The sequence below is a fragment of the Plutella xylostella genome, chromosome 29 (assembly GCF_932276165.1).
Source record: "Plutella xylostella chromosome 29, ilPluXylo3.1, whole genome shotgun sequence".
Taxonomy (NCBI): Eukaryota; Metazoa; Arthropoda; class Insecta; order Lepidoptera; family Plutellidae; genus Plutella; species Plutella xylostella.
The window spans coordinates 7,378,288-7,404,519 of NC_064009.1; the positions used below are offsets into that span (position 1 = coordinate 7,378,288).

Sequence of the window (26,232 nt, forward strand, 5' to 3'; positions counted from 1 at the left end):
TTCTAGTGAAGTTGCATGTAAACATGTAGTGCGTTCTCCGAAGCCAGGCCTGAATGTGTCGGGACAGGAAGTGTGGCGGACCGGAAGTGACGCGCCCGATATCCGGTTGCATCATGTCACGCTGCAGCGGACACTAACACCAAACATCAAGTTCCAAGTTTGAAGGGTGAAAGAGACCATTTGATTGAGAGCGAATCGGGTTTGGTTCAATGAAATTATGGACAAAAAATAGTAATGTCGTGCCATCTCGTTGGATTATGTATGTGTATTCTTACTAAAAGTATACGGTTTTTGATGAGTATAATGTTCATGATGTGCATGTCTGTGACGTATTTTACGGCATTTCATCGATACTGAATCCGGAAACTGGTATCTACTAGCAAATGAAAGCTTATATTTTGCTTTACACCGTAAAGCTTAATGTTTTAAAATGTAAAAAAAAAACTAACGAAAGGCTGATTTTTATTTCACCATTTGTCAGGAGATTTACCTAGAATTTCATTCGTTTTGATTGCACTTACCAGTCTCGCTACAACTGAAAAAAAAAACTGAAATGCTCGTATTTCTAAACATTTACCAGAAATACATTCATAACTGTGGTTAAGTAAGTGAATCTCAACTATCCTCTCTTTTATTCAATTATGAATAGTAGTTCATAGAATTTTGTGAAAAAAATTCAGGACAATGCCAGAACGTTTTCAATTAAAGCTTGGCATAATTGAGAACCACTCCCGAAAATTGTACGCTTAGTTGACTCCTCTGGCTTTGAAACGGGAATGTGAGATGTTTTGCTGTGGAAACTTTTTGTGACAGGTAAACTTGAAATATGCATTTGAAAATATGTATGTGAATATTTAAATGCACTTTGCTTGAAAGTAACGGTTTTATAGGTTTTGAAAGTACATACGGCTGCTTTTAATTATATCTTTTTTCTTTTCATATATATTTTTTATGTTTCTAAAACTTTAAACATAACTTTTGTGTTTAAAAGTATCCATTTGATATTTTAATAGTAAACTCAAAGTTTGAATGTTTGGTTCGGTCGCTCCACACCAGACCTGAAAATTTTGAAACTCAGAATATTAAATATATTCAGTATTCCTGGTGCACATGTCTTAAAAAAATATTGATCTATGATCAGTAAATAATACTTGTGATTGGTATGGTGACAAAAAAATACAACAACCCACACATTTCACCGTACGACCTATATGAAAACAAACTCTAAGTACTACCTCTAAATTAGAGACACGGTGTTCTGGCACTAGACACAAGCAGATCGACGTGGTTGTTTGCCGCTCCCGTCCCGGTCTGTAACGGATTAGTCCCAAGCTTTGTGTTCACACGACAAACACAAGATTGCACAGTTCACTCGGCTCTATGAGATTACACATCCCACATTCTATTTGTGGGAGACAGAACCGATAGAGATTATTGGCCACTTAGAAACAAAAGAAAATAAAAAGAAAAACTATCATTTGCAGATTTGTGTCTGGCCAGTACTTTTTGTAGAAGAAAAAGTTTTTCCACTTTCAGTTCTGAACAAGAAGGTTAGTTACTCCACCATGGATGTTAGATAGAGCCAAAAGAGGCTCGGTGAAGCCTTCTGATTGGGTATTGAAAACGTCGCGACGACTCGGTTTCTATAGAGCTTTGAGTACAAATGCTGAATGTACTCTCAGATAAGTAAGGTCTGATGACTAAAGAGACACTTTACTCTCTTTAGTATCAGGTTACACTAAAATACACTGTGTAAAACTTTGTGTGTTTAAGTGTACGCTATAATTAAATATTCTTATAAAGGCGGGTTTAATTTAAGACCACAGGATTTCATGCTAAATAAAAAGTTATTACCTACCTGTTTCAGTACCGTCTGTCAAAAGTTTCAACCAATTATAACCTGGACTTTGCCGCCAGTTGTACTAGACATACAATAATTTTGCAGTCACAGCGCTCAAAGTATTTAGCTAACTAAGACCAGGTACGCTCGTGAACAAAGACAAACATAGAGCTTCATTTCGTACTACCTTATGTTCACGAACTTGCTGAATAAAGCTTTATGGAGGTTATGAACTTTCGTCTCCAAGATAATTTCTAGAACTCTGAATCTAGATGTAAGTAAGAACGAATATGTAGAAGATATGAGTGCCTGGCTAAGTTTAAATTATGAATGTTACTTTCAGTGTAATATTCTTGGCTTCATTTGTGGGTTCGATTACGGTATTCCTTATTCTTATTAGACTAACTGCCTGTTTCACAATGTCTGGATAAATATTTTCTGAGTGATTTAAGTCATGCTGTTGTTATCACGCCGATAACTTTTGTTTAGAAACCGTGAACGAGTTGGATAACCGCATCGCTTGAATGGTTGTATAAGTTTCTGATAAATGTAAAAAGAAAGTCTAATTGCATCTAACCACAGCCAAAAAGTTCAGCCATAAAATACATATATATTCCACAAAAACATTACTAGGGCGAATGAATTTTTACCTGTGTGGATACTGGATATACATTTTAGTTAAATCCTATTACTTGTGATAATTTTCTCCAAAGTACAGAAGCGATAATGTTGGAATATAATTAATTACAATTAGCAAACGTGTACCGAATAATTTGATTACAATCTGAAGATTTACATTAACCTGTTAGCCTAGCTATTCTCACCTGTCTTCTATCATTATGCCTACATATTACCTAAGTACTTGCGATCATCAGAAGTCACTAACCAAATTATAGTAAGACGTGTAGGTAAGTTGATTCCTCGGAAACAGGACTCACTTCACATCAAAGGCACACTAACGAGTCAGCTCCTATATTCAGAGATTCATATAAGTACAGGGTGTTCCAAAGGTAAGGTATAGTAAGCCGAAAGGGGGCGATTCTGGGGGTCATTATAAACAACTTTGGTTCTACGACCGACGGACGTTTGGAAATTCGTGTAACAAAATATACTTCCCATACCTAGTCAAAAATCATATGACCAACAAAGTTTAAATGGTGCAGCTTTTCAGCAACTTTATGCACTTTAAAAAAGTCACAAAAAATTTGAATAATAAAAGCTCAGAATGAAAAATAAAATAAAATCAGGAACAATTACCACCAGCAAAGGTAAATGTTATTTTCATTAGAGAGTTCGGTAAGTAAATACTTTAAACATATTTATTTATTTCGCTAAAATTCAATTAATAATACACCTGGTACCTATCTACAGAAAATAAATGTTGCGTTATACGATAAATATTGTTGTTGTTGATTTATTTCCTTAGCTGTGTGATTAATTAGTGTTGTATCTCGCTGAGGTCAGTCACTTGGAACCAACTCATCAATCTGTAGCGGCGTAAGATGAGTTGTGGGTCTTTTCAGTGCCTGAAATACAACGCACACTGGCCATAAATAAATATCTAATTGGTTTTATTTTTTTATTTACTAAGAAACGCAGCGTGGGACGCCCTCCTGTTCGCTGGACTGACGACCTTAGGCGGGTATCCGGTAGTGGTTGGATGAGGAAGGCCAAGGACCGAGTGTTGTGGCGCTCCTTGGGAGGGGTCTATGTCCAGTAGTGGATGATGATGAAGAAACATAAATTTAGGACACGGACACGATTTAATTCAAGAATTAGATACATTTATCTATTCATACTAATAGATAGATGAATGTCTTTATTGAAATTAATCTTGTTCTATTAGCCTGCTTTATTACACTTTTATGATTTCATTAAAAAACTCTTCAAGTTTCTAAAGTCGTCGAAGTAAAGTAGTTAAGAATAAAAAAAAAACAATAATTATCATCATTGTAAGGCCAATTATACTATTATTTCCAGGAGCCATGCAAAGTTTTGCCTCCAGAGCCTATGTAAGTCAGCAAGTAAAAAAGCCAATGAGTTGCCCCCTCTCAGCTTGGTATACTTACTTTACTTAGACGTGAATATAATATGGAATTACGTACTATAAAACTTCTGCAGACGGCACACAATATTGCAGAGCAGGCTTCCTGTTTTCCAAACTAAGTAAAACATTGATTACTTTTCAACTGGACCGGTTCAACTGAAACGTTAGTTTTCAATACCTACATTGGATGTTTTCTAGAATAAATTGTTGAGTTTGCGCGTAATTTAATTCGATCTTCGTAGTCGCAGTTCCTGACTAGGCCACGGGGTGCTGATGGTTTAATTAACTATTTTAATACTTTATCAAGCAAGCCGCGGTGGCGTAACGGATAAGATCTCGACCTTCATTCGTGAGGGCGTGGGTTCGAATCCGGCTATGTACTAATGTTTTTTTTACGGAATAGGAAAACATGGTGAGGAAACCTGCTGCACATCTAGATTTTTTAATATTTTCCCTAAGTGCATTGTTCTTATTTCAAAAACGGCGATACGGCTCTTGACCTATCACGCGAGTACAAATGTACAGCAAAACGCGAGTGATTTGTTTGCGAGTCACCTCTGACTACCCCTTACAGTCGTGAGCATAATTATGAATGTATGTTAAGTTTCGTAGCTCAACCATTATCTTAAAGCAAGTATAGTTTTGTGGCTTTCTACACTCACAAATATATCTTACTAGCTGTTCCCGCGCGCTTCGCTTCGCCTTAAAAAGTTTTCCCGTGGGAATTCCGGGATAAAAAGTAGCCTATGTTCTTTCCCAGGGTCTAGACAGTATATATACCAAATTTCATTCAAATCCGTTCAGTAGTTTTGGCGTGAAAGAGTAACAGACAGACAGACAGACAGACAGACAGACACAGTTACTTTCGCATTTATAATATTAGTTAGGATTAGGATTATTCACTTTTGCTGGACATAAATATGTAAGCATAATCAGATCTGCAGTTAGTTTATTTGAAAATATCAAACTTATATAACCTGAGGAGGTGTTGCCACACCACAATACCACACATCGTATCGAAAGCCTATATCTGCAGTTAATAGTGACCGTGCTAATATTGCAACATTCCTTACAAGTTATTGAGTTCCAACCTGCCACTACGGGAGCCGCGGGTTCACTCTATATCACGAAAAGCTAAGTTTCGGAGCGCTGCCGCTGCTTGACAAGCCACGACTCTATCTCGTTGTATGTGCTGATTACACGACAGCTTTCGTTCTTTCGTTTTTCGTCAGTATAGAGTAACCCTCCGGTGCGCGGTGTGAAGACACAGACGTGGGGAGGGTTACGTTCTAAGCCCTGATATGAAACGTTCTAGACCATTGGTACTCAACCTTTTTTATATAAGGGCCACAAACACGTTTAATTCATAGTGTCGCGGGCCGCAAGCAAATTTTTTTTTTTACCTTTTTTAAAACCATGTAAACTATCGAATAATAATATAAAAAAAACACATGCATGTACAACTCTGTGTAAAAAGTATCGGGATTAGATCAATAAAACAAAAAATGATTGTTATTCATTCAAATTTATTTTATCACCTTCAGAAACGATACGCATACGCCAACGAATTAGCCAATCACTACAACATTTTTTTAAACGCTGTTTAGAGAGTTGTATTTGGTACTCACGGCGAATTTTCTTTAGGACAGTTTGTCTTCTATCGACTGTTAGTTAAAGGTATGTTGACTGTTTTCTTTGACTATCGTGTTGTGCACTCGGAATTCTTGCCAGAAAGTCAAACGGTAGGAAAATAATATTATTTGCAGGTTATGTAGAATTTAATACAGCAAATTCGACGAAGAAGGCCAGATTTGTGGAAAAAAAATCGAGAAAAGATTTTGCACCATGATATTGCACCTTTCGCACAACAATTATCATTGTGAATGAATTTTTGAGCAAACACTCAAAAAATACAGTCGAGCATCCACCATATTAACCAGATATGGCTGCAGCTCACGGCTCTAGCTTCTTTTTTTTCCTAAACTCGAGGCACTGTTTTCAATCGATAGAAGACAATAAGGAAAAATCGCCGCGAGTACTAAACAAAACCCTGAAAACTGCGCTTAAAAAAATGTTGTGATGATTGGATAATTCGTTTGCGTATGTGCATTGTTTCTGAACGAGCAAACTTTGAAGGTGATAAAATAAATTTGGATGAATATAACAAAAATTTTTTGTTTTATGGATAAAATCCCGATACTTTTTACACAGAATGTATATTCTCTATTATCTCTCATGGCACGCGGGCCACTGATGAAGGCCCGGCGGGCCACATGCGGCCCGCGGGCCGCAGTTTGAGTATAGCTGTTCTAGACGGTTACCGGATACAATTTTCCCGCTTGCAAGCGAAATTCCATAAGACCCAAATGCTATAAGATTAATGTTTCTTTCCCACCTGTGCGTGTATCTTACTTAAATCATACCTAGCTGTCTAAAGGCAGTCCCAAATAAATCCCAAACTGTCATTTTCCATTTATTCATCCTTGTTCAATTTTCGGTGTTGAGAACAGTATTCATATATTTGCTATAAAATGGCGTGAATTTATGATAGCTTCGTGGAAATTGATCCAGTTTTACGGTTGAATGATGGTCATAGAACTGTGTTTGTGGCATGAGAATTAGCTTATAGTCCCTGCTGAGGGACGTCAGGATGGATGTATGTATGTATGTATGGGGTGCAAACGCGCGTGACAAGCTGTGGCAAAAGTTTTCCATCGCGCTCGCTCCGTTACTTGGTCTAGCGAAACATATTTTTATAACCTCTTGTCGTGCATCCCATGCTATGATTCCTGTGCCAGCAGGTACTTTGAATATATACAAAATCTCCTGAGCTGTTTAATTCTATATTAATGCAGTTTTTCTTGTAACTTTATTATGTTAAGCTACCGTACTACCACCGACACATTAGTAAAACATCTGTCGGACAAGTTACGCCAGCTTTCTAATAGTTTTAGACATTCCCATATTAATCGTTCTTACTTTAACATCCTGCTGAGTAAAACCGACATCAGCTGCAATCTGGCTGTAATAAATCAACGTGTTTTTACTTGTAGAATCGCACATTGAAATCAACAAAGTAATAAAATCTAAGGAAACGTCACGCAAAGATAATTGATGACCGAACTTTATGGTGTTATCTGTAATAAAAAAGATGAAAACAAGCGGGAAGTCAATGACCCATAGGATGTGGTGCAAAGTAGCCAGATGTATATCCAACTGACCTGCTAAGTGTGAAGATCACGGCATACTGAAAACAGGCATAATACTGGTATATACTCGTAGTTGAAACATTCTTAACTAAAAATATACCGAATGTTTATTTTTTTAAGTGGGCTGGAGCATTTCATTACTCTTTCTATATATGTATCTTATATCTTATAGTTTTAGTTCCTAAAGAAACGGCTTTTTTATATCAATTGTGTGGTTTTATTTGTATTGGTGTCAATACATTCATTTATAATGACTGCTGGATTATCTATATTAAATAAAAACCGGCCAAGTGCGAGTCGGGCTCGCGCACAAAGGGTTCCGTAGCTTAAATCAACCTATCTCAAAAACTATAAGAGATACTTTGATCAAACCAAAAATCGTTGAAAGAGTTAATTAGCATGCATCACCTCTATTTTTTTTAGAATTTTATACCCCGTAGTTATAAAAATAGAGGGGGGGGGGGGCATACTTTTTACGACTTTGAGAGCTGATATCTCAAAAACCGTTCACTTTAAGAAAAATGTTTTTTAGAAAACTTTATATCATTTTAAAAGACCTTTCCATTGATACCCCACACGGGTATGTACATCGAAAAAAAAAATTTCATCCCTCAGTTACATGTATGGGGGGCCCCACCCCCAATTCATTTTTTTATTATTTAGTGTCATATTTTTGTAGCGGTTCATACAACACATATTCCCATCAAATTTCATCACTGTAGTACTTATAGTTTCCGAGTAAATCGGCTGTGACAGACGGACAGACGGACAGACGGACATGACGAAACTATAAGGGTTCCGTTTTTGCCATTTTGGCTACGGAACCCTAAAAAATGAATTGATGTTCGTTAGTCTGCTTAAAACTCGAGAACGGCTGAACCGATTTGGATAGTTTTGAATAAAATGTTCGATGGTGAGAAAGATTTGATGTGTTGTTGAAATTTCAATTCGATCTCATCAGGCGCTAGAAGTCCTCTCTAGTCTAAAACATTGACCCAGGATTATATCCCTGTAACGGGGTGGGCGCGGGCAATGTGGCTATGTGAAATAGTTTCGTAGAATTGTATAATACACTGACCGACATACTGCGACCCTTTGTTTCAAACAATATGTGTAGGCTTTGCTACATTATTAATTAAAATAAAAGCAAGACCTACTTTGGTCCATAAAATTATTACTTTATATTCTGAATGAATAACGCTGAATGCTATTTGAATAACGAAGTGTTGTAGATTTTGTAATAAACCTCTCTTTAATATTTAAATGATGTAGGTACATAAGTAATTGATATTTTTTTAAATGCAAAGCAATTACTATCATTGCCGACACATAAGGACTAACACTTTCTTACAGTAATAAACGATATTTACACAGAAATAACCTTCCCCTGAACACTATGTAAATACGAACATTCTAAGTAAATAGCGTATATTTACTCAAATACCCATCAAACGAATTGTCTGCGTTGTCATTCAAACTTACTTACTGATAATGATATAGACAGTCAGTAGACCGTAGAGAAAACTTAATGATGCCATGTAACAACACTAACTCGCTCGTAAGTACAATATACTTACAAGTATACAACAAGAACTTACAGTCAGTTCACAGTTTTTTCCGCTGATTTTAGTCTCGGTGGACCACAACACAGAATAACGCGCCAGGTATATCTTGTTGTATAGTTAACGAGCACGACAGCTCTCTTTCGTTCGTTTTTTTGTCAAGCTAGAGGGTAAGCCAGGGCTTGGCATCTTTATTAGCCGGATCTCCACCAAAATATCGTCGATGGTCTGGTAGAGATCCGGCTATTGACATAGATAAACGGCACTGTATCGCGTATCCACGTTAAACACAGCGTCGTGATTAGTGGGACTTGCACGTGTGTTAGGCCCGGGTCTCCTATTTACGCCGTAGGTCTCGTCCAGCGTCACGCCGTAGGCCGCGTCACGATGCTCACTATGGAAATGTACTGATACGGTCGACGTAGTGAGTATCGTGACGCGGCCTACGGCGTGACGCTGGACGCAACCTACGACGAGAAATAGGAGACCCCGGCCTTATCTACGCTACGGAGTCACTGGACGCTGCAGACTCTTCACGAAGTTAATAGTAGCCGGTTGTAACCTAACAATCCATAAGCAGCGTCGCTCAGCTGTCAAACATCTGTCATATTCATACAAGTTACGCCAGATTTGACAAGCGAGGGACGCTGCATTAATTTTCGGTGGTGGTAACTCCACATGAGGTTTTATTTGGTGATGCGCATTATATGGCCACGATATTGCATGCCCAACGTCCCTAAACATTCGCAAGACCGGAGTAGGACCCGCGGACTCGGAGGAATGCGTAGCGAGCAAGGCTGCAGGGAGTTTGCACTAGTAATTATTCCCTTCCGTTTTCGGACAGCACCAGCTGTCAGCTGGACTGTGATTTGGGATCATTTCCTTTACGTAATGGGGAATGGAGATTTATTGCCATCAGACCCGCTGATGTGTCCCGAAGGACAAAAAGGGGTGAGTTGTTTGTAGGGGATGACGCTTAGATGGGATGGCGACTTTTAATTAAATGCTAAGACAGAATTTTGAACTTTTACAGATTATACATTTTTTTTATAAAGCTTCCGTCTATTACCTTGTAATATACCGATGTACTTTTTAGCACATGGTCATACCAACACCGCACCTACAAACTTCTCTCGCGTAAAAAGATTGACGAAGTCAAAAAAAAGTTATCATTCCATGTTTGAAAATTGACCGTTCTATTTTTAAAACAGCACAGAGAGGCCGGACGCCAGCTGTTTGCATACAGGATACAGGTGGAGCTTGTAAAAACATCTCACAGCAGCCTACGTATGTCACAAATTGGCGTGCAGCCAAATATTCGGCCACCGGGGTTGCCATGTTTATAGGGAAAGAATGCCTACCTGTATTGCCAGGCGTACATTATGAATTTTATTGTTATGCTTGCGGCCACACTGCCGCTGCCCACTTCAGTTTAGTAAAACGAAGTGTGTGAGTACCTACAACATACAAAATAATTATTATGATACGTAAAGTCGACTCTATCTCGTTGCATTAAACGTACCGTTTGCATGAAAGCTCTCGTTCAGTTGTTTTTTTGTAAAGCTTGAGTAGCATTACATAATTTGTAAATGCCAAAGTTTACAATTGCCTAACTTTAGTTACTATGGCATTGCAGAGCTGAATACTAACTGAATCGGTTTCAGTACTCTTCCACTAATAAATTGCTGTTTCCAATATCCAATAACTGTCAATAAAAATAATAGAGTTTCAGAGAATATTTATTTATTTATTTATTTATTTGTTTGTTTAAGCATAGTCATGATTAAACTCTAAAGCCATCTTAATTTGAGTGTGTCTTAGGGCTGATTTTTCAATAGTGAAATAAGTGTTATCTGTCAGACGCGAATAGGTACATGCATTACATAATTATAAATAAGTCGTTGTTACGAATCATATATCCATTTTTGCATTACAACGCTATATTCGCAACACCTCTTATAAATAAATAAATTTAAGGGGCAATGTATTTGCTTCACGTCAACTTCACGTGTGAAATATTTATAGCTTTTTTGGCTGACTTTCCTAACAGACTTTTTGATGTATAGCCCATTTAGCGTTTTGCAAGGGGACAACAACTTTTGGAACCTATGCTTGTGTAAGTAAAAAGATTTATATATTGTAGGATAAACAATTTTTATCCCATCATATTTTAAGGAAACTTACATTCCACTCTCGATGATTATTTCGTAATCAAATAATTCAAACAAAAACTTATTTAAACTTTAGCACTTTTATCACGATTTTAAATTGTCTTGTTCGTCAGAAACACCAAGTCAGTGTGGCATATCAAACATCGGGCTACACATAAAATATATCAGCCCCTACCTGGAACCAAACTCGATATCGTAGCTTACTAACCACAACGCCGTCTAATCGATGTGCTTAATTTAAGTACCATTTAATTGCCTTTCTTACAAAGCATGCAAATGGGATGTTGATTGGTTTCTCATTTACAAACAAAACAAAGGGCCAAGGTTGTCCCTTTGAATTAAAAGCTCGGCCTCCTTTATGTCCCACTCTCGTAAAAGAATCTTTGTAAGCTGTGCATGACAGGGTTACTCTATCTTAGCAAATTTATATGAAATTTCCGATTGCTAATGAATTTTTTGTCTGAAACGTACCGATACGCATGAAAGCTCTCATTTGTAAGTTATAATTTTTGCACTCCCATACAATTTACTCCCTGTACCTCCTGTAGGTTGACTGGTAGAAAATGCTTTTAGCATTAAGTCCACCTAATTGTACATAATTACTTTTGTATATTGTGCAATGAAGAATAAATAAATAAATAAAATAAATAAATAAATAATCCAAGCTAGAGGAACCCTCCTAATACACTTACTAACAATTTTATTATACTTAGGGCCACTTGCAGAAACATATTAAATCTAGATTTAGTGTGAAATCTCGATTTAAGAAACGTCAGTCCATTTAAAACTTGACACTAAATCGAGATTTAACACTAAATCTAGATTTAATATTGGTGCAAGTGGCCTTTAGTTTATTAATTAAATTTAAAAACAGTTGTGATTAAAAATACTTATGCTATACTTAACTTATAACTTTCTATTTCTTAACCTCCTAGAAGGTATGCGGGATCTAACTGAAACAATAAAATTCCAACCAAGCGAGTACTAACTCTACATACGCAACATTGCGTTGAAATCTGTAAATCTCTCTACATCGTGAAAATAGTTGGGTCCAATTAAATGCAATGAAAAGTTATAGCCGTGAACGGTATTCCAATACTCCACAAATGGTTGCCAAATCAAAAAGCTCAGCCATTGGCCGTCCATGTAGCTGCCAAGCACACTCGGCTAGTGAACGCTTTAGATATTTATACCGTTGCATACTTGCATAACGGCCATTGAAATCTGATATCACTCGCCGCGATACAAATATGTAGGTATTCGTATATCACTCGTATAATGGGATAACTGGAACAATACTCGACAACTAGTAGGTATTACGAATATATCGAAAAAAGATTATTTTGATGAATCTAGTTTGAGTTTCACGTATTTTGATGAAATTCAGTTATTGAGTTGGCCTATATTCGTTCGCCAGAGAAGGTAATTTTTGTGGCGTGAGACATTTGTAAGATCGAAGGTCGATACTTATTTTAATGAATTTGGTAATAACGGACCAATGAAGTGGAAAAGCCTGTCGATATCGTGAAGAGAAAGATGAGAACGGGGTAGGTACTTATACTGAATATTTTATTATCTCAGCCGCGTTTATTTTATTATTTCGGAATGAGTGATGATACTATATCGAAAGAGTTATTGGGTTTCCTACTCGTAGAGCTTTCTGACAGATAAAAATGTTCTTATTAAATTGTTCAGAAACAGTACAAAGGAATAAAGTGTAGTTTTTGTAGCACTACTAGCTCTTTTTACGGATACTCAAAAATATCTCATATATATCATTCGTTGTCTAAATGGAAAATGAAAGTTTGGCTCTATAAATTGAATATTTGAAAGATGAGATTGAGCCCACAGGTTGCCTGCTGGGAACAAATTCGCTGCACACAATACCCACATGCAGCCTTATGCTGACATGCATAATTAATTCTCTGAATGCCATAAACAAAATGAAACTATAATAAGAAAATCTGGAATTTCAAAGGGATAATCTTTTTTAATTATTAACTAAAGTTAATGTTAGGTATCACACATCGGGCACGGGTCTTCTTCCAATGACGGAAGGTTTTTTTTTTCTTTTTATGACTGTATTCAAAATATACTGTAGTTATATATAGGGTGTTGCAAAAAGGGTATACTAAGCCGAAACCAGCATATGCCCGAATCTGAAATCAGAATTTCAAAATTGCGAAAAAAAAAACATTCTCCATAGTAAAAATTCACGTGACCAACTAAGTTTCTATGGAAAATGAAAAAAAAAAACACAAAAACGATTTCACTTTCGGGTTTGATATACCATGCTGCACATGTAGGTTTCGGCTTAGTAGGGTAAGGCCTAATTTCACACCATTCGGTTAGGTTAAAAATAATTCGGTTTGGTCACATTTTGGACCGTTAAAGTTAGTGAGTGTCCCACCATGCTAAATCACGGGGTTAACTCCCTTGATCGGGTGATAAACTTGATTGCTGCTGTGGGGTTCCGCTAAGACTTGGTTAAGACCGGTAACCAGGCAACGGGTTGTTTACTTGTCACTCATTCTGTCAAGATTCAAGATGGAAAAATGAACAGAGTCTTTGATAAACAATATACGAACTAGATGTCGTGTGACATAAAAAAAGAAGCGAAATACTGTCTGGGTTTTATATAATGTCAAACCAAGATAAAAGTTTTAATTTAATGTCCTAACCTAACTTGGAACCGCAATATAGAAACACAAATTGATGGGTTCCCTGGGTGATGGAGCTGAGCTTCTACCACTAGACCACAGAGGTAGATATAAGAAGTTAAACCTAATGACTTAATGAGAACTATTGAATTAAGTGAAAAATCTACTAACAAAATATTTTAAAATAAGACCTTACTTAGAAATTGTGGTGTTATTTGTTGAGTCCTTTCTATTGCACTGACACTCCATCTAGTTCGTTGTATTGTTTTTCAAAGGGCATGGCGTAATGATATTATTTTCAATGACGGATGTCAAAAAACAACCTCGATAGAAATAGTAACCATGGCAACCTCAAAACCAAAAAGTTTGGTTGTTTGAGGTTGTTTGACATGATAGAGACATAGACACCAATTTCAATGAATATGACAGAATATTGAATGAAGTGTGAGTGAATGATTTACATAATGCTTGATTTATGAATGGTCTATTAGATTTTCGTCATGGGACTCATCCAATTAACAAGGGTAATAATCCTTAATCGCGTCGTCCGCAAATCCGTTATTGAGACTGTAACTAACAGAATCATGAGAAACCAGGTCTAAAACTGCCAGTTATTAGCCATCGTTAGTTACTGGCCACTATAAACTTAAAAATCATAAAATAAGGAATGAGGCATCACCTGCCATCTGTGTTTTTTAATAGAAGTTTGTTATCTAACTGACTTTGATTTTAGTACAATTTTTTGCCACTATGAAAAAAAGCGCTATACTATGCCGCCTTTTTCTGACAGTTGGCGGTCGGACTTCCGCGTGTACGCTTCAGAGTAACGTATTTCTTAACGAAACACATTTCTTCAAAATTGACATTATTGGTGATTGAACGCAATTTAAGTGATTTCTTTAGCATATTTATATGGTGTAAATGGTAAGTTTTATTAATATATTATAGTTTTATGCAATTACCTTTGGGAAGGTGAGTTTTTGGAGGTGGCCAATAATTGAATCAATATATTGCAAATTTTCTGTTACTGGCCGCCTATGCCAATGCAAGTACTCTATTTAGATGAAAATCGACTGTTTTCACAATATTTATAAGTTGTAGTATCGTGTGGCAAAATGTCACGCACTTTTATCAATTAAATTCAGTTACTGGCATAGGTGGCCAGTATTTAGTGGTGAAGTGGCCAATATCCGACCGATGTATATATATATATTATAAATTTTGTTACAGTGCGCAAACCATCATCAACGGGATGCCACCTAAACGAAGACAGTATTCTTCAGATGACTTAAATATAGCCTTCAAATTCATAAAAGACAAGACAAGACATAAGACAATAGAAAATAGTTTTCAGAAATTCAACAATATTTTATTGAAGGATATCATAGATCGACGAACCGTCTTGCCTAAAAGCTCGGCGAGTTTCAGCCCCCAGAGCAAGCTGGGTTTCGAAAAGACTTTAGTACAATAGATCTACACAGTAAGGCAGATTATACAGAAGACCGAAGAGTATAATAAGCCTCTGTGTCTAGCCTTTGAAGACTATGAGAAAGCCTTCGTCTCCATCGAGACGGGCAGTTTTGGACTCCTTGGAGAGATGCTAAATCGACTGTCGCTATATCAGGGTGTTGAGGTGTTTATACAATGCTGCTACTATGATTGTCCAAGTACAGGACCACAAGAAAAGACCTATCCAAAGGCAACGAGGAGTAAGACAGGGAGATGTAATATCTAAGAAACTGAAGACCGATGCATTAGAAGATGTCTTTAAGACGTTGGACTGGAACGAACACATGTCACACCTCCGCTGCGCAGACGACATCGTCAATATGGCAGAATGTCTGCCGGAACTCAGCTGGATGCTAAGTGGCCTAAATGCTGCTTCCCAACCTGTAGGCATCCCTCAAAGCCTGAAGACAAAAGTCTAGTCAACCACTGCATCTTGCACAGTGATGACGTATGGTGCAGACTGGTGCACCGATTTAAAGTGCACATGCTATGGAGAGAGCTATATGCTTGGGGTTGCTCTGATAGATCCTATAAGAAATAGGGTTATCTGTCAAAGAACTAAGGTTACCGACATATAGCTGTTAAAATGTGCTTAGATAAAATGGCAGTCATATCTCCCCATTCTGCCGAAGAACCGATAACCGTTGGGTTAGACGAGCTCTCGTATAGAGACCACGAACAGGCAAAAGCAACGTGGGACGCCCTCCTGCCCGCTGTTAAAGTTGACTACGGATCAAAAAACTCGGCATAAGTGAATTATTTTGGCGGCATGTTCTACCGGAACAGCCGGCGCCTGCCCTAATTTCCCGCGGGGTGCTAAGAAAGTCATTTCTACAAAATCTCATCACAAATGCTTGATTGCTTGTAAATTGATTGATGCCTTTGGGTGTACAGTTTTATCCTGCAGGATTCGTATTTTATGTAACCACTTGAACTGAATTATTGACGGAGATGAAATCTACGGATTTTTCTATGTAATATACAAGACATACTTAATATTTACATTTTCTTCCGTTTGAAACGAATTGAATCATGTGGTGCTGTCAGGATCAAGAATTGATTTAAACACATCGTAACACGTATCTTTTTCAAATGGATTGCATAATTATGATTAAATTTATATTAAAATTTATTTAGGGTTTAAATTTTAGCTCGTTATCTCCTCGGCTTCCTGATATAATCATAAAGGGCTGTATAGACATAATAGGCGGATAGACCAACCGACAACAAATGTGTTAGTTTTTACCTAAAAAGTAACTATTATTCGAAACTCAACGCGCCAGCGAGCGCCAACACGCTAGGAAGGATCTGGAGATGAAAATATATAAATATGCTAAGTACGAGATAGATGGGCCAAGTTTGGAATTTAAACGACGCCAGTGGTGCTGAAAAGTGTTGGAATCTGAAAAGGAGCCAAGTTAATTAGCGCTTTCTTAAAATATGTGATGGCAATAAGAATTCTTTCTAAAGACGAATAATTTTTAAGTGAATTTATGACTACTTAATTACCTATAGTATTTTCGAATAATAAAGAAACCGTATTTTTTTCGTTCGTTTATTTAACAATAGTAATAACAAATATTCGTGATTATAATAAATTCAGAATAAAAAATGACGTGATTTTTATAATTTGTAAAATGGATTATTCTTATTAAGTATCATTAACACTACCAGCCTATAATCGTTATCTGCTGGATATAGAATGAGCTCTTACTTTTTTATTCATGTCATGCAAATTTTATGCAGCCAACTAATTTATTTTTCAATTCTCTTTTGATTTCTTATAACCGCATACAGATATTGCGGGCAATCCAATCAAGGGTTTACCATATTACAGTAACTGTAGTCGATGCATAAGTGGAATCCGAGTGCTTGCCATTCGTTTATTATTAATAGACGCATTTTTCCTGAAATAAAAATGACATATTATGTATCTAGCCTATCTGAAACCTAGTTAAACATTGTGAGATATGGCGTTTCGACTTTCTCCGTGTTCGGCATCATAAGGGTCACAGTGACAGTTAAATAAAGTCCATTTTTCTCTCCACCTTTAATTTGCAAGGTGCGGGTGCCTATATAAATAGAGTGAGTCGCCCGCGCGCCTCAGTTGTAATATCACCATGCAGAAATGACTAGGTTTCGAAAGGCTAGATACATAATATGTCATTTTTATTTCAGGAAAAATGCGTCTATTATGTAGTCTGAGCCTATCTGAAACCTAGTTAAACATTGTGAGATGTGTTTATTATCGCATGGTGGAGGGAAAACCAACTGTGACCCATAAGCTACTGATGAGTATATCAGTAGATAAATATTTGAATCTATAAATTTATAATGCATAGATTTCTAGGTAGTAGATATACTAAAAAGAAAGGTATAAGTATACTTAAGACTTAAGTACTTCCTTATTATTCCTGACTTGTCAGAAAGTTATGGAAGGTATGTACCTATACCTACATATATGTAGGTATTTATACATATGGATACACACAGTGCCTCTTCGAAAGCAATACTTATAAGTAATTATTGATCAAAATCTTGTTATTGTCAAGGCAATATTTTTAACATACACTAGCCGAATGGATGGAACCAGTGAAATACTTTGCAACAATATTTAAAAGCTGTAAAATGTAGAATATCGATCCAGGCCGCTGGGGCTCAGGTCAGCACATGCTGACTAGGGTATGTAATTCTGGACTGACTTCAGAAATGCAGCAGCCGACCCTGGAGCCTCGAGGACCTGCTCAGTCAGCCCTGTACGACGACACGGCCTGCAACACCTGGCGCGGCATCTAGTCCTTGGAACGAGGAGTGGTGCTTGAAGGGAAGATAATTTTACTAAATATCTCAGCCTCATCAGCTACTGGAAAAGATTAGATGAAGGCTGTGACACTGGCGGATAACTAAGTATTCAGTTTTTCAAAACATGATGCAGGTCACTATATTCATATTCTAGATTGACAAGTAACACACAGTCTAATTTTGTATTCTAACTAACTCGGCGGTTAACGAGTTCCTGTGCAGTCCTACTAGGAAGGAAAGTTATTTTATAAGCCTTTGCACCGATTTTGTGGGCTACTATCATTCTGTATCATCATGTGTGAATATTATGAGCTCTGGCAGCATTCCTTGGTAGATGACATCAATTAATAAAGATTGATTAACACAACAATAACAATTATAATACTTGATAAATGAAACCCGGCTAACATGTCTTAACTGGGTAAGTAAATGATCAGTCATGCCACCAGAATAAGTAAAATGTTCAGTACTTCATATGAAAAACATTAACAAGGTCACCTTTAGGTATGTTCGTCAACACTACGGGCAGGTCTCGGCCAAAACCTTAAGGCTTCGCCTTGTTGCAACTTCAAAGGTACGTAGGTAGGTACCTACTACTACCTACTTACATTGTTGTAGGTTCGATTTTGAAACCATTAAGTCAACCTAGATAAAACTAAATAAAATAGCTCGATTAAATAAAGATGGTACGTAAAGATGTTACTTGTATCTGATCAGACCTGATGCAACGACAGCCAACATAGACTCTCTAATCTGTGGAAGCAACAATCATGGTGGCGGGAACATGGACAGTTGGACGAGCCACCTCGAGCCTGACTTATCAATCAGAACTGACAGTTCGCCAACAGCAGATAGCTTGCGGCTATCTATAGGTAAACTTAGGTAGTTAGCTATACCCAAGAAAAAGTCCTTGGACATCGATATGACAGTGGAACGGCGAATAACTGTGACATTCTTTACTTGTTGTTGTTGTTGTCCAGCTAAGGAAGGTTACCTACTTCAGCGACCTGGTATTGCATTCTGAAAGAACTGCGAAGAGTTAATATTATGACTAATAATTATTACCTACTTATTTAGAAAGTTTTCAGCAAACTCTAATAAATCAAGCAGCTACCACGTCACCGTCACCGCTGCCCGGTTATAACTCTGTACTAGCTTAGTAGATATATATACCAGTTCTAGCATTCAGCTAGAGGCCAGAGAGCTCCTAAATGAGATGCGAGTACGAGCATGACACAAGTAATTTTTTACTTGGTAACTAGTTACATAACTAACTGAAAGATCCATAAAACAGTTGAGGATTACTCAAAATGGAATTGTGAAAACGGCACGTCTTCATCTTAACCAGTCAGTCTAAGTAGTTTCAGCAGATACAGTGTTGAAAAATAGTTATGAAACGTTTGCGCCAGAATCGAATTAAAAATACATTTTCATTAGAGAAGCCGTTTAGGCATGAATAGGTACTTTCACACTTTGGATTGTGCTCCAAATGATGACCTTCGAAATTCATAGAAATTTAATGACGACTGCCATTGTTTATTATCTAGCCCCGTACATTGAGTAGGGCTGCGGCTACACGTGATGTGATACACAGTACACAGTAGGTATATGCATGTTCCCAGAATAGTGGAAGTTATAATTTTACCAAAAGGTAGTCGTCTCGTGCAAGAGCACCGTTACTCGATTTATTCGATACACAACTAGTAGACAGCTGCTGCGTAGGAGGTTCACGCATTTTTCAACAAAGAGCTCGGATACACACTCACAATCCACTGGGACATAACGAAGACAGCTAATATGGTGCCACTCAGAAACCGCGATGACACTCCGATCATGATCACCCGACAGTAGGATCATAATAAATTCGGCAACTTGTGAAGCGGTATGGTATAGCAACAGTGACTTTCACGAAATCAGGAATTAGCTCAGTGCTTTTAGGTTGAACACTCGCCGGTGGGATTCACTTTGCTCACAGCCGAGAAAAGAAAATACTCAAAGCTGGAATCTGCCGATGTGTCATGACACTTAAGATAGTGTCTGGGGGGTCACTTTATATGACGAAAAACGAACTTTCAGTGCACTGCGGCGCGAGCCGCTCTATCTGTTTGTATGTATTAAACGTGCCGATTGCACGACAGCTCTCGTTCGTTCGTTTCTCATCAGTATAGAGTAACGCTCCTGTACTTACCGTGCGTCACCATTCCCATGAGCAGTCCAATGATCTTTAGGCAGTTTAGAACAAAAGCTGCATTAGACAGTTTCTTCAGCAGAGACATCGAAATAAAAAAAAAAAAAAAAAAAATTATTGCACAACTATCCCCAGGAGCAGTCTACAGGTCACTCAGAAGAAAGCTGCTTTAATAGAATACCCTACCTCAGCGGAGGCATAAAATTGAAGTGCTATAACACTTTTAGAAGCGGTGCACGTTACCCGATTTGTCGTCATCCATGCCGATGCGGCTACGGCGACTGCAGGTGGTTACTCAGGCTTCGTTGGTGTGCCCTTGTATGGCTAACATGACCAACCTTGGCAGTAAAAGTTCGTCTGCATATGCCAAAATCGCTGATGAATAGCGCACGTTACTCGATACCTTCTAAATAAGTCACTCATAATGATGGCTGATGATGATGATGATGACCGTGCTAGCAATAGTGCAGGCGGTTCTGCTGAGCATAAAATCTCTTCCCAGACAGGGGGCGTTTGGATCTGGCAACCAGAACAGGAGTGCCAGGTGTGCGCAGCGATGCAGGTGGGACAACACAGCCGCCAGGGCAGGAGTGCATGGCTGGGTCTATGCAGCGATGCAGGTACCACAAACCGGTGGCCAGGGCCAGGACCGGGTGTACGCTGCGATGTAGGTGGCACGAGACGGCGGCCAGCGCAGGAGCACAGGGCCGGGTGTATGCTGCGATGCAGGTGGCACGAACCGGTGGCCAGGGCAGGAGCGCAGGGCCGGGTGTACGCTGCGATGCAGGTGCCACGAGCCAGCGCAGGAGCACAGGCCCGGGTGCAGGTTACACGAAACTTCAATTTCACCGAATCGGCCTGCCTACCCTCAGCGGGTAGGTACCGGCGGATCAAATTACTCGCCGCACATGCCACAATGTCCCAACATACTGAAACTCGGAGCCACGTGCTTCCTGTAAAAAATCCTATGACGGTCCTGGAAAGCTCCTGTTTGTAAAGCCTTACATAAGCTATAATCAAGTGCATTATTGTAATAGCAAAGTTTTTATCAACTGTTTTCTAAAAATATTAGAAATTGAGGGTAGAAAAATATATTTTTATAATTTTTTCCTGTATAAAATTAACATATGCTTTACTTAAAGCGGTCATTCATGTAAGTATCTAGCTCAAGCGCCACTAGTAGGAACGGAATATGTGATCAATCATCACCATGACTATTGAATCGGACCCTACTGCGTGGGATAAAAACCCCAAGCGCCGGAGCATTATGACCAGTGGCTGAGCTTTTAAAAGCAGTAAATAATAGCATTTTACTCACGGCTTATCAACTCAAACCTTCGTTGCGAAATCCTCAGCAATGGCTGCGTGCGCAGCAGCCATTGCTACAGCTCCCGGCAGCGAAGACTCCGCAAATTCAATATTATATTTTTCCCCGTCGGAGCGAAGCCGACGAGAACCGTGGCTACATTGAGCCATTTTGCCGAAGTGTTCACTTCAAAAATCAAAAACCAACTGAGGCGCGCGGGCGACTCACTCTATTTATATAGGCACCCGCACCTTGCAAATTAAAGGTGGAGAGAAAAATGGACTTTATTTAACTGTCACTGTGACCCTTATGATGCCGAACACGGAGAAAGTCGAAATGCCATATCTCACAATGTTTAACTAGGTTTCAGATAGGCTCAGACTACATAATAGTATTTTTCATGTTTATTCAGATTTATTTATAAAAATAGTTATTGGTTTAAGCTTTTTTTAAATTTATGAATTGAAATGAATTTTATTTTCCCTTGTATTATGGCTAATACTTAACCATATAATTTGTTAACTACACCACAGATGTAACACAGAAACATGTTAACTCGTGTTTAAAAAACTTTCATACGGAACGTGTTATCTCAACATTATAAGAATTGTAATTGGAGTCGTTAACAATAAACGAAAGTTACCTACATCGCTATTTTTTGTCATATTACTTGGAAGGTAATTCATCTTCAACCTAATTTGTTAGATGAAGATGACTGGGCCCAAAACTTTGTAGGTAGGTAATTTTTTTGTTTCATATTATACATAATTGAGTTGTTTTAATTTAGTTCACTCACTTATAAGGTATTTTTATAAAGTCTGTGCTGGCTACAAACTTCAACCTAGTTGAGAAAACACGATAATAAACAAACCAACGCAACGTTTGATGGCAGGTGACGTGGCCGGCAATCGTCGTAACAGCTGCCGACATTTTACGGTGATGTGTAGGTACTTCACCTTATTGTGTCGTACGGTACGGTAACGGCTACCGTTGTCATGACAACCACCCAAGTGCAAAAACGTCTGTCATTAACAAATCTAAATAACGCTAAATTGACAATGATATCTATAAATATAGAGAAAAACGCGCTTAGGAAGTTAAGTACAGAAAGAAATAGATACTTAATGCAACTTATAATATTATCTTTTGGTGTTATAATGAAATAACCCTCACAATCGTACATAGCTCTGAAGATCAGGTTAAAGTGTTTGAACTTCGATCGGCTCTTTTTTCTCTCTATTAAGTAAATATAACACGACATTTCGTCTCTTTCTTTGTGAAATGTGATTTTCAATTGGATTTCTCTATTATTGACAAAATCACTGTACACACGATTTTATTTTAAGATTTAATATACCTATTAAACTATTGAAGAAATAGTTGGCGTGATTATTTACAAAGTATTTTTTGTTCACAGATGGACTGGCCTACTGACACGTCGCATCGGAAGGCCGTCGTCATCCCAACGCAGTGAAGAGCGAGATGTGGTGAACACAACCTGAACGAGTCAAGAACATGCCATCATGAACGTGACAGGCGCCACCTACTCGGGAGGGAGCGTCCTCATCCTCAAAACCCTGACCGGCGAATCCATCGAGGTTCTAGAAGACCCCAAGTTGAACAGAACCGTAGACATCATAGACGAAAAACCTGTCCAAGTGGCCTTCTGCATTCTCTACACTATCATCTTTATGCTCGGTGTGTTCGGAAACGTCTTAGTTTGCTATGTCGTCTTCAGGAACAAAGCTATGCAAACTGTCACGAATCTCTTCATCACAAACTTGGCTCTTTCCGACATTCTCCTGTGCGTATTCGCTGTCCCTCTCACACCGATGTACACTTTCATTGGCAAGTGGGTGTTTGGTAGGATACTGTGCCATCTCATGCCTTACGCACAAGGCTGCAGTGTCTACATTTCCACTCTGACTCTCACGTCTATAGCTATAGATCGATTCTTCGTCATTATATACCCGTTCCACCCGCGAATGAAACTAAAAACTTGCATTTCTATCATTATCTTTATTTGGAAGTTCTCATTAGTAGTCACCTGCCCGTATGGACTGTTCATGGGCATTCAAATAACAAACAACAAAACGTATTGTGAAGAAAGCTGGCCGTCAGACAGGTCGAGAAGGATATTTGGAGTTTTCACGACAATACTTCAGTTTTTTATACCGTTTCTAGTCATAGCTGTTTGTTATACATGCGTTAGTATAAGACTGAACGACCGCGCGCGGTCGAAGCCTGGAGCCAAGAACACTAGGAGGGAGGAAGCGGACCGAGACCGCAAGAGAAGAACTAATAGAATGCTCATATCAATGGTGGCCATCTTCGGTATTTCGTGGCTTCCTATTAACATTATAAACATATTCAACGACTTTTACGCTCAAATGACTGAGTGGAAATATTATTTTCTGTCTTTTTTCTTTGCGCACTCGATGGCGATGGCTTCTACGTGCTACAACCCTTTCCTGTACGCGTGGCTGAACGAGAACTTCAGGAAAGAGTTCAAGCAGGTCTTGCCTTTCTTCGAGTCGACGGGCGGGGTTCGAACCAGCTACCACTCGGGGCGGATGCCGACGCACAAGTCAGATAGAATCTGCAATGGAAACGACACGATACAGGAGACGTTATTAGCGTCTTCTGTGAACCGGGGGCCCTCGTTAAAGCAGAAAGCGCTGGAGGGGAATGGGAAAAAATCGAGTGACTTGGAAGTGGAGAACATTGTTCTGGAGGACAAAGCGGCGGCGGCGACCTTCCAGGTGAAGGGGGAAAACGTGAATTTGCATTTAATTAACGAGGAAACGCAATTTACCGAACCTGTCAGGAGTAATCCTGCTTAACGGTGAGCTCATTAAAGTTCTATACAAGGCGGGATTTTGTTGTCGACCCAAAGGCATTTAAAGTTATCCAACAGCCTTTTCATTTTGTGAAAGGGCTTAAACAAACAAAACATTTACAGCTAATATTCCCTTGTGTCGATCGTAGATAAAATGCCGTAATTATGTTTAATATTAGGTATTGTTTTTCTCTCTTATAAATATATCTATGCAAATGCAAAATTTCAGTATTATTGATGCCGGGAACTAAGATTACTAGTAACAAAATAGACACATTAATCAAGTCAAATTTTAGGCAAGGGTTTTCGGTTATGATAACAGATAGTGTTTTGTAACTTTAACTATTTCAGACTATCATTAATTAGAATATGGATTTAATAACCGTGGGACGCTTTAGTTACTTATCTAAAATCTACAATATGATGTAGTTACATTAAACATCAACAATATACAATATACCTATATTAGTTGATAGTACCTTTAATATAAGTAACACAAGCACACACGGCTAGATTCTGATCTTAAAATATTTTTTTCAGTAAGCTTACGTCTTTTCAACGACTCATGAACGAAAGTAAAACGAAAAGTATACATTCTTAATATAAGTACTAGGGTTAATGACTTGATCAATACAAGTTAAAAGTTTCTTAGAGTTATGTTAACATCATTTTCTAAGTAGGTACTTGATTACTTACGTTACCATCATAGCCGAAAGAGATAAGTAGTGATAAGTACCTATAGGTTACACATACATTGTATAAAAAGTAGGTAGTACGGTCAGGTGCAGAGAAACCTGACCCCCATCTCATAGTAACAATGCTTCTGAGGGGGGTCAGGTATATCTGCCCCTTACTGTAGGTACTATTAATGGTAGTTATTTTTGTAATGTAAATAAGTCGTGTAAAATAGAATAGAAAATATAATCATGTACAAATCTAATACCAAAAAATATATTTTACGAGTACAGTTATAAAAAAATGTCGCTAACATGATAAAATGAAACATAAGAGTGAAGCTTTTAGAGAAGATAAGTTTTATTCATGATTATTATCATGATATTTTAAGCTTTGATGTTGCTTTGTATATAAGTTGAACATAAATTACTTGCAAAAAGGTCTATGAAGACTCATGTTAGAAAATAAGCCCAATTTATATGTATAAGTAAGTACCTATAATAAAAAAACAAAATGTTATCTAAAGCCACTTCTCACTGCTACCTGTGGGTAGTTAAAATATGGGTTTAGTAAACCATTAAGAAATATAGGAGCTGTAAAAATATTAAATACTTAAGTATAATAATAGATAGCTTCGTCATGTTACTTTTAACAGTTTGATTTTAGTGTGATTGAGGACTGAAAAGTGATCAAATAATTGAGTAAGAAACTAAGAAAATAAAACATATAAGCCATTATCTGTATTTAAGATATTTATATAATATGATTATTATTATGGTGTGGAATTTCGGGGATGTTTAACTTAGAAAGCCATGTCATACTGTTCGAATTATTGTGCTTTAGAGTAAGCACCGATACAACATTATGCGCTATTCTGTAACTAAGTGCCAATTACTACAAGGTAATGGCCAGTAAGATTTTGCTAATGTGGTATAGGTCTGCGCAGGGCCTCCCTATTGGTTGAAGTATATTCGATTTAGCCATTCGATTCGTGATGGAGAGCCAAGTCGTTTTAATTAGTAGAAAATGTTGAAGTAAGAATATCTTTCTAAGCTTTATGTGTGCTTAATTTGATCTCGACATCTCGACTCATTTGTCAGTTCTAGAGATTTAAATTGCCCGTTTTGAAATTTAGTTTTATCAGTTTCTTTCAAATTTATACGGAAATTTAGGTTCACAGCGAAAGATTGATACTCAGATAGGTAAAATAATAACAAAGCTTATCTAAGTAATCCTTCTGGATCATCGTTTTCGTTATGAAAGTAGCTCTGGAAAGTACCTACCTATTAGTTGGCGGTATCTAGAGTGGTAAATTTACCTTCTATTGAAAATATTTTTATACGAGTTGTCTGCCATGTTCTTTTGTAATAAAATTAGGAAACTCGGAAATATATAAATGTTGATTGCACATGCACTGTTACATG

The 26,232-nt window shown here is 37.8% G+C and overlaps 1 protein-coding gene across 1 annotated transcript in view; it reads left to right on the plus strand.

The window, feature by feature from the left end:
- Positions 1-24,928, plus strand: part of LOC119693997 (prolactin-releasing peptide receptor) — a 36,894-nt gene extending 11,966 nt beyond the window's left edge. Inside the window, exon 2 of the mRNA XM_038119238.2 lies at positions 22,712-24,928. Within this exon, the coding sequence (XP_037975166.2) occupies positions 22,818-24,137 (1,320 nt within the window). The 5' untranslated portion in view covers positions 22,712-22,817 and the 3' untranslated portion in view covers positions 24,138-24,928. The remainder of the gene's footprint in view (positions 1-22,711) is intronic.
- The last annotated feature ends 1,304 nt before the right edge of the window (positions 24,929-26,232 follow it).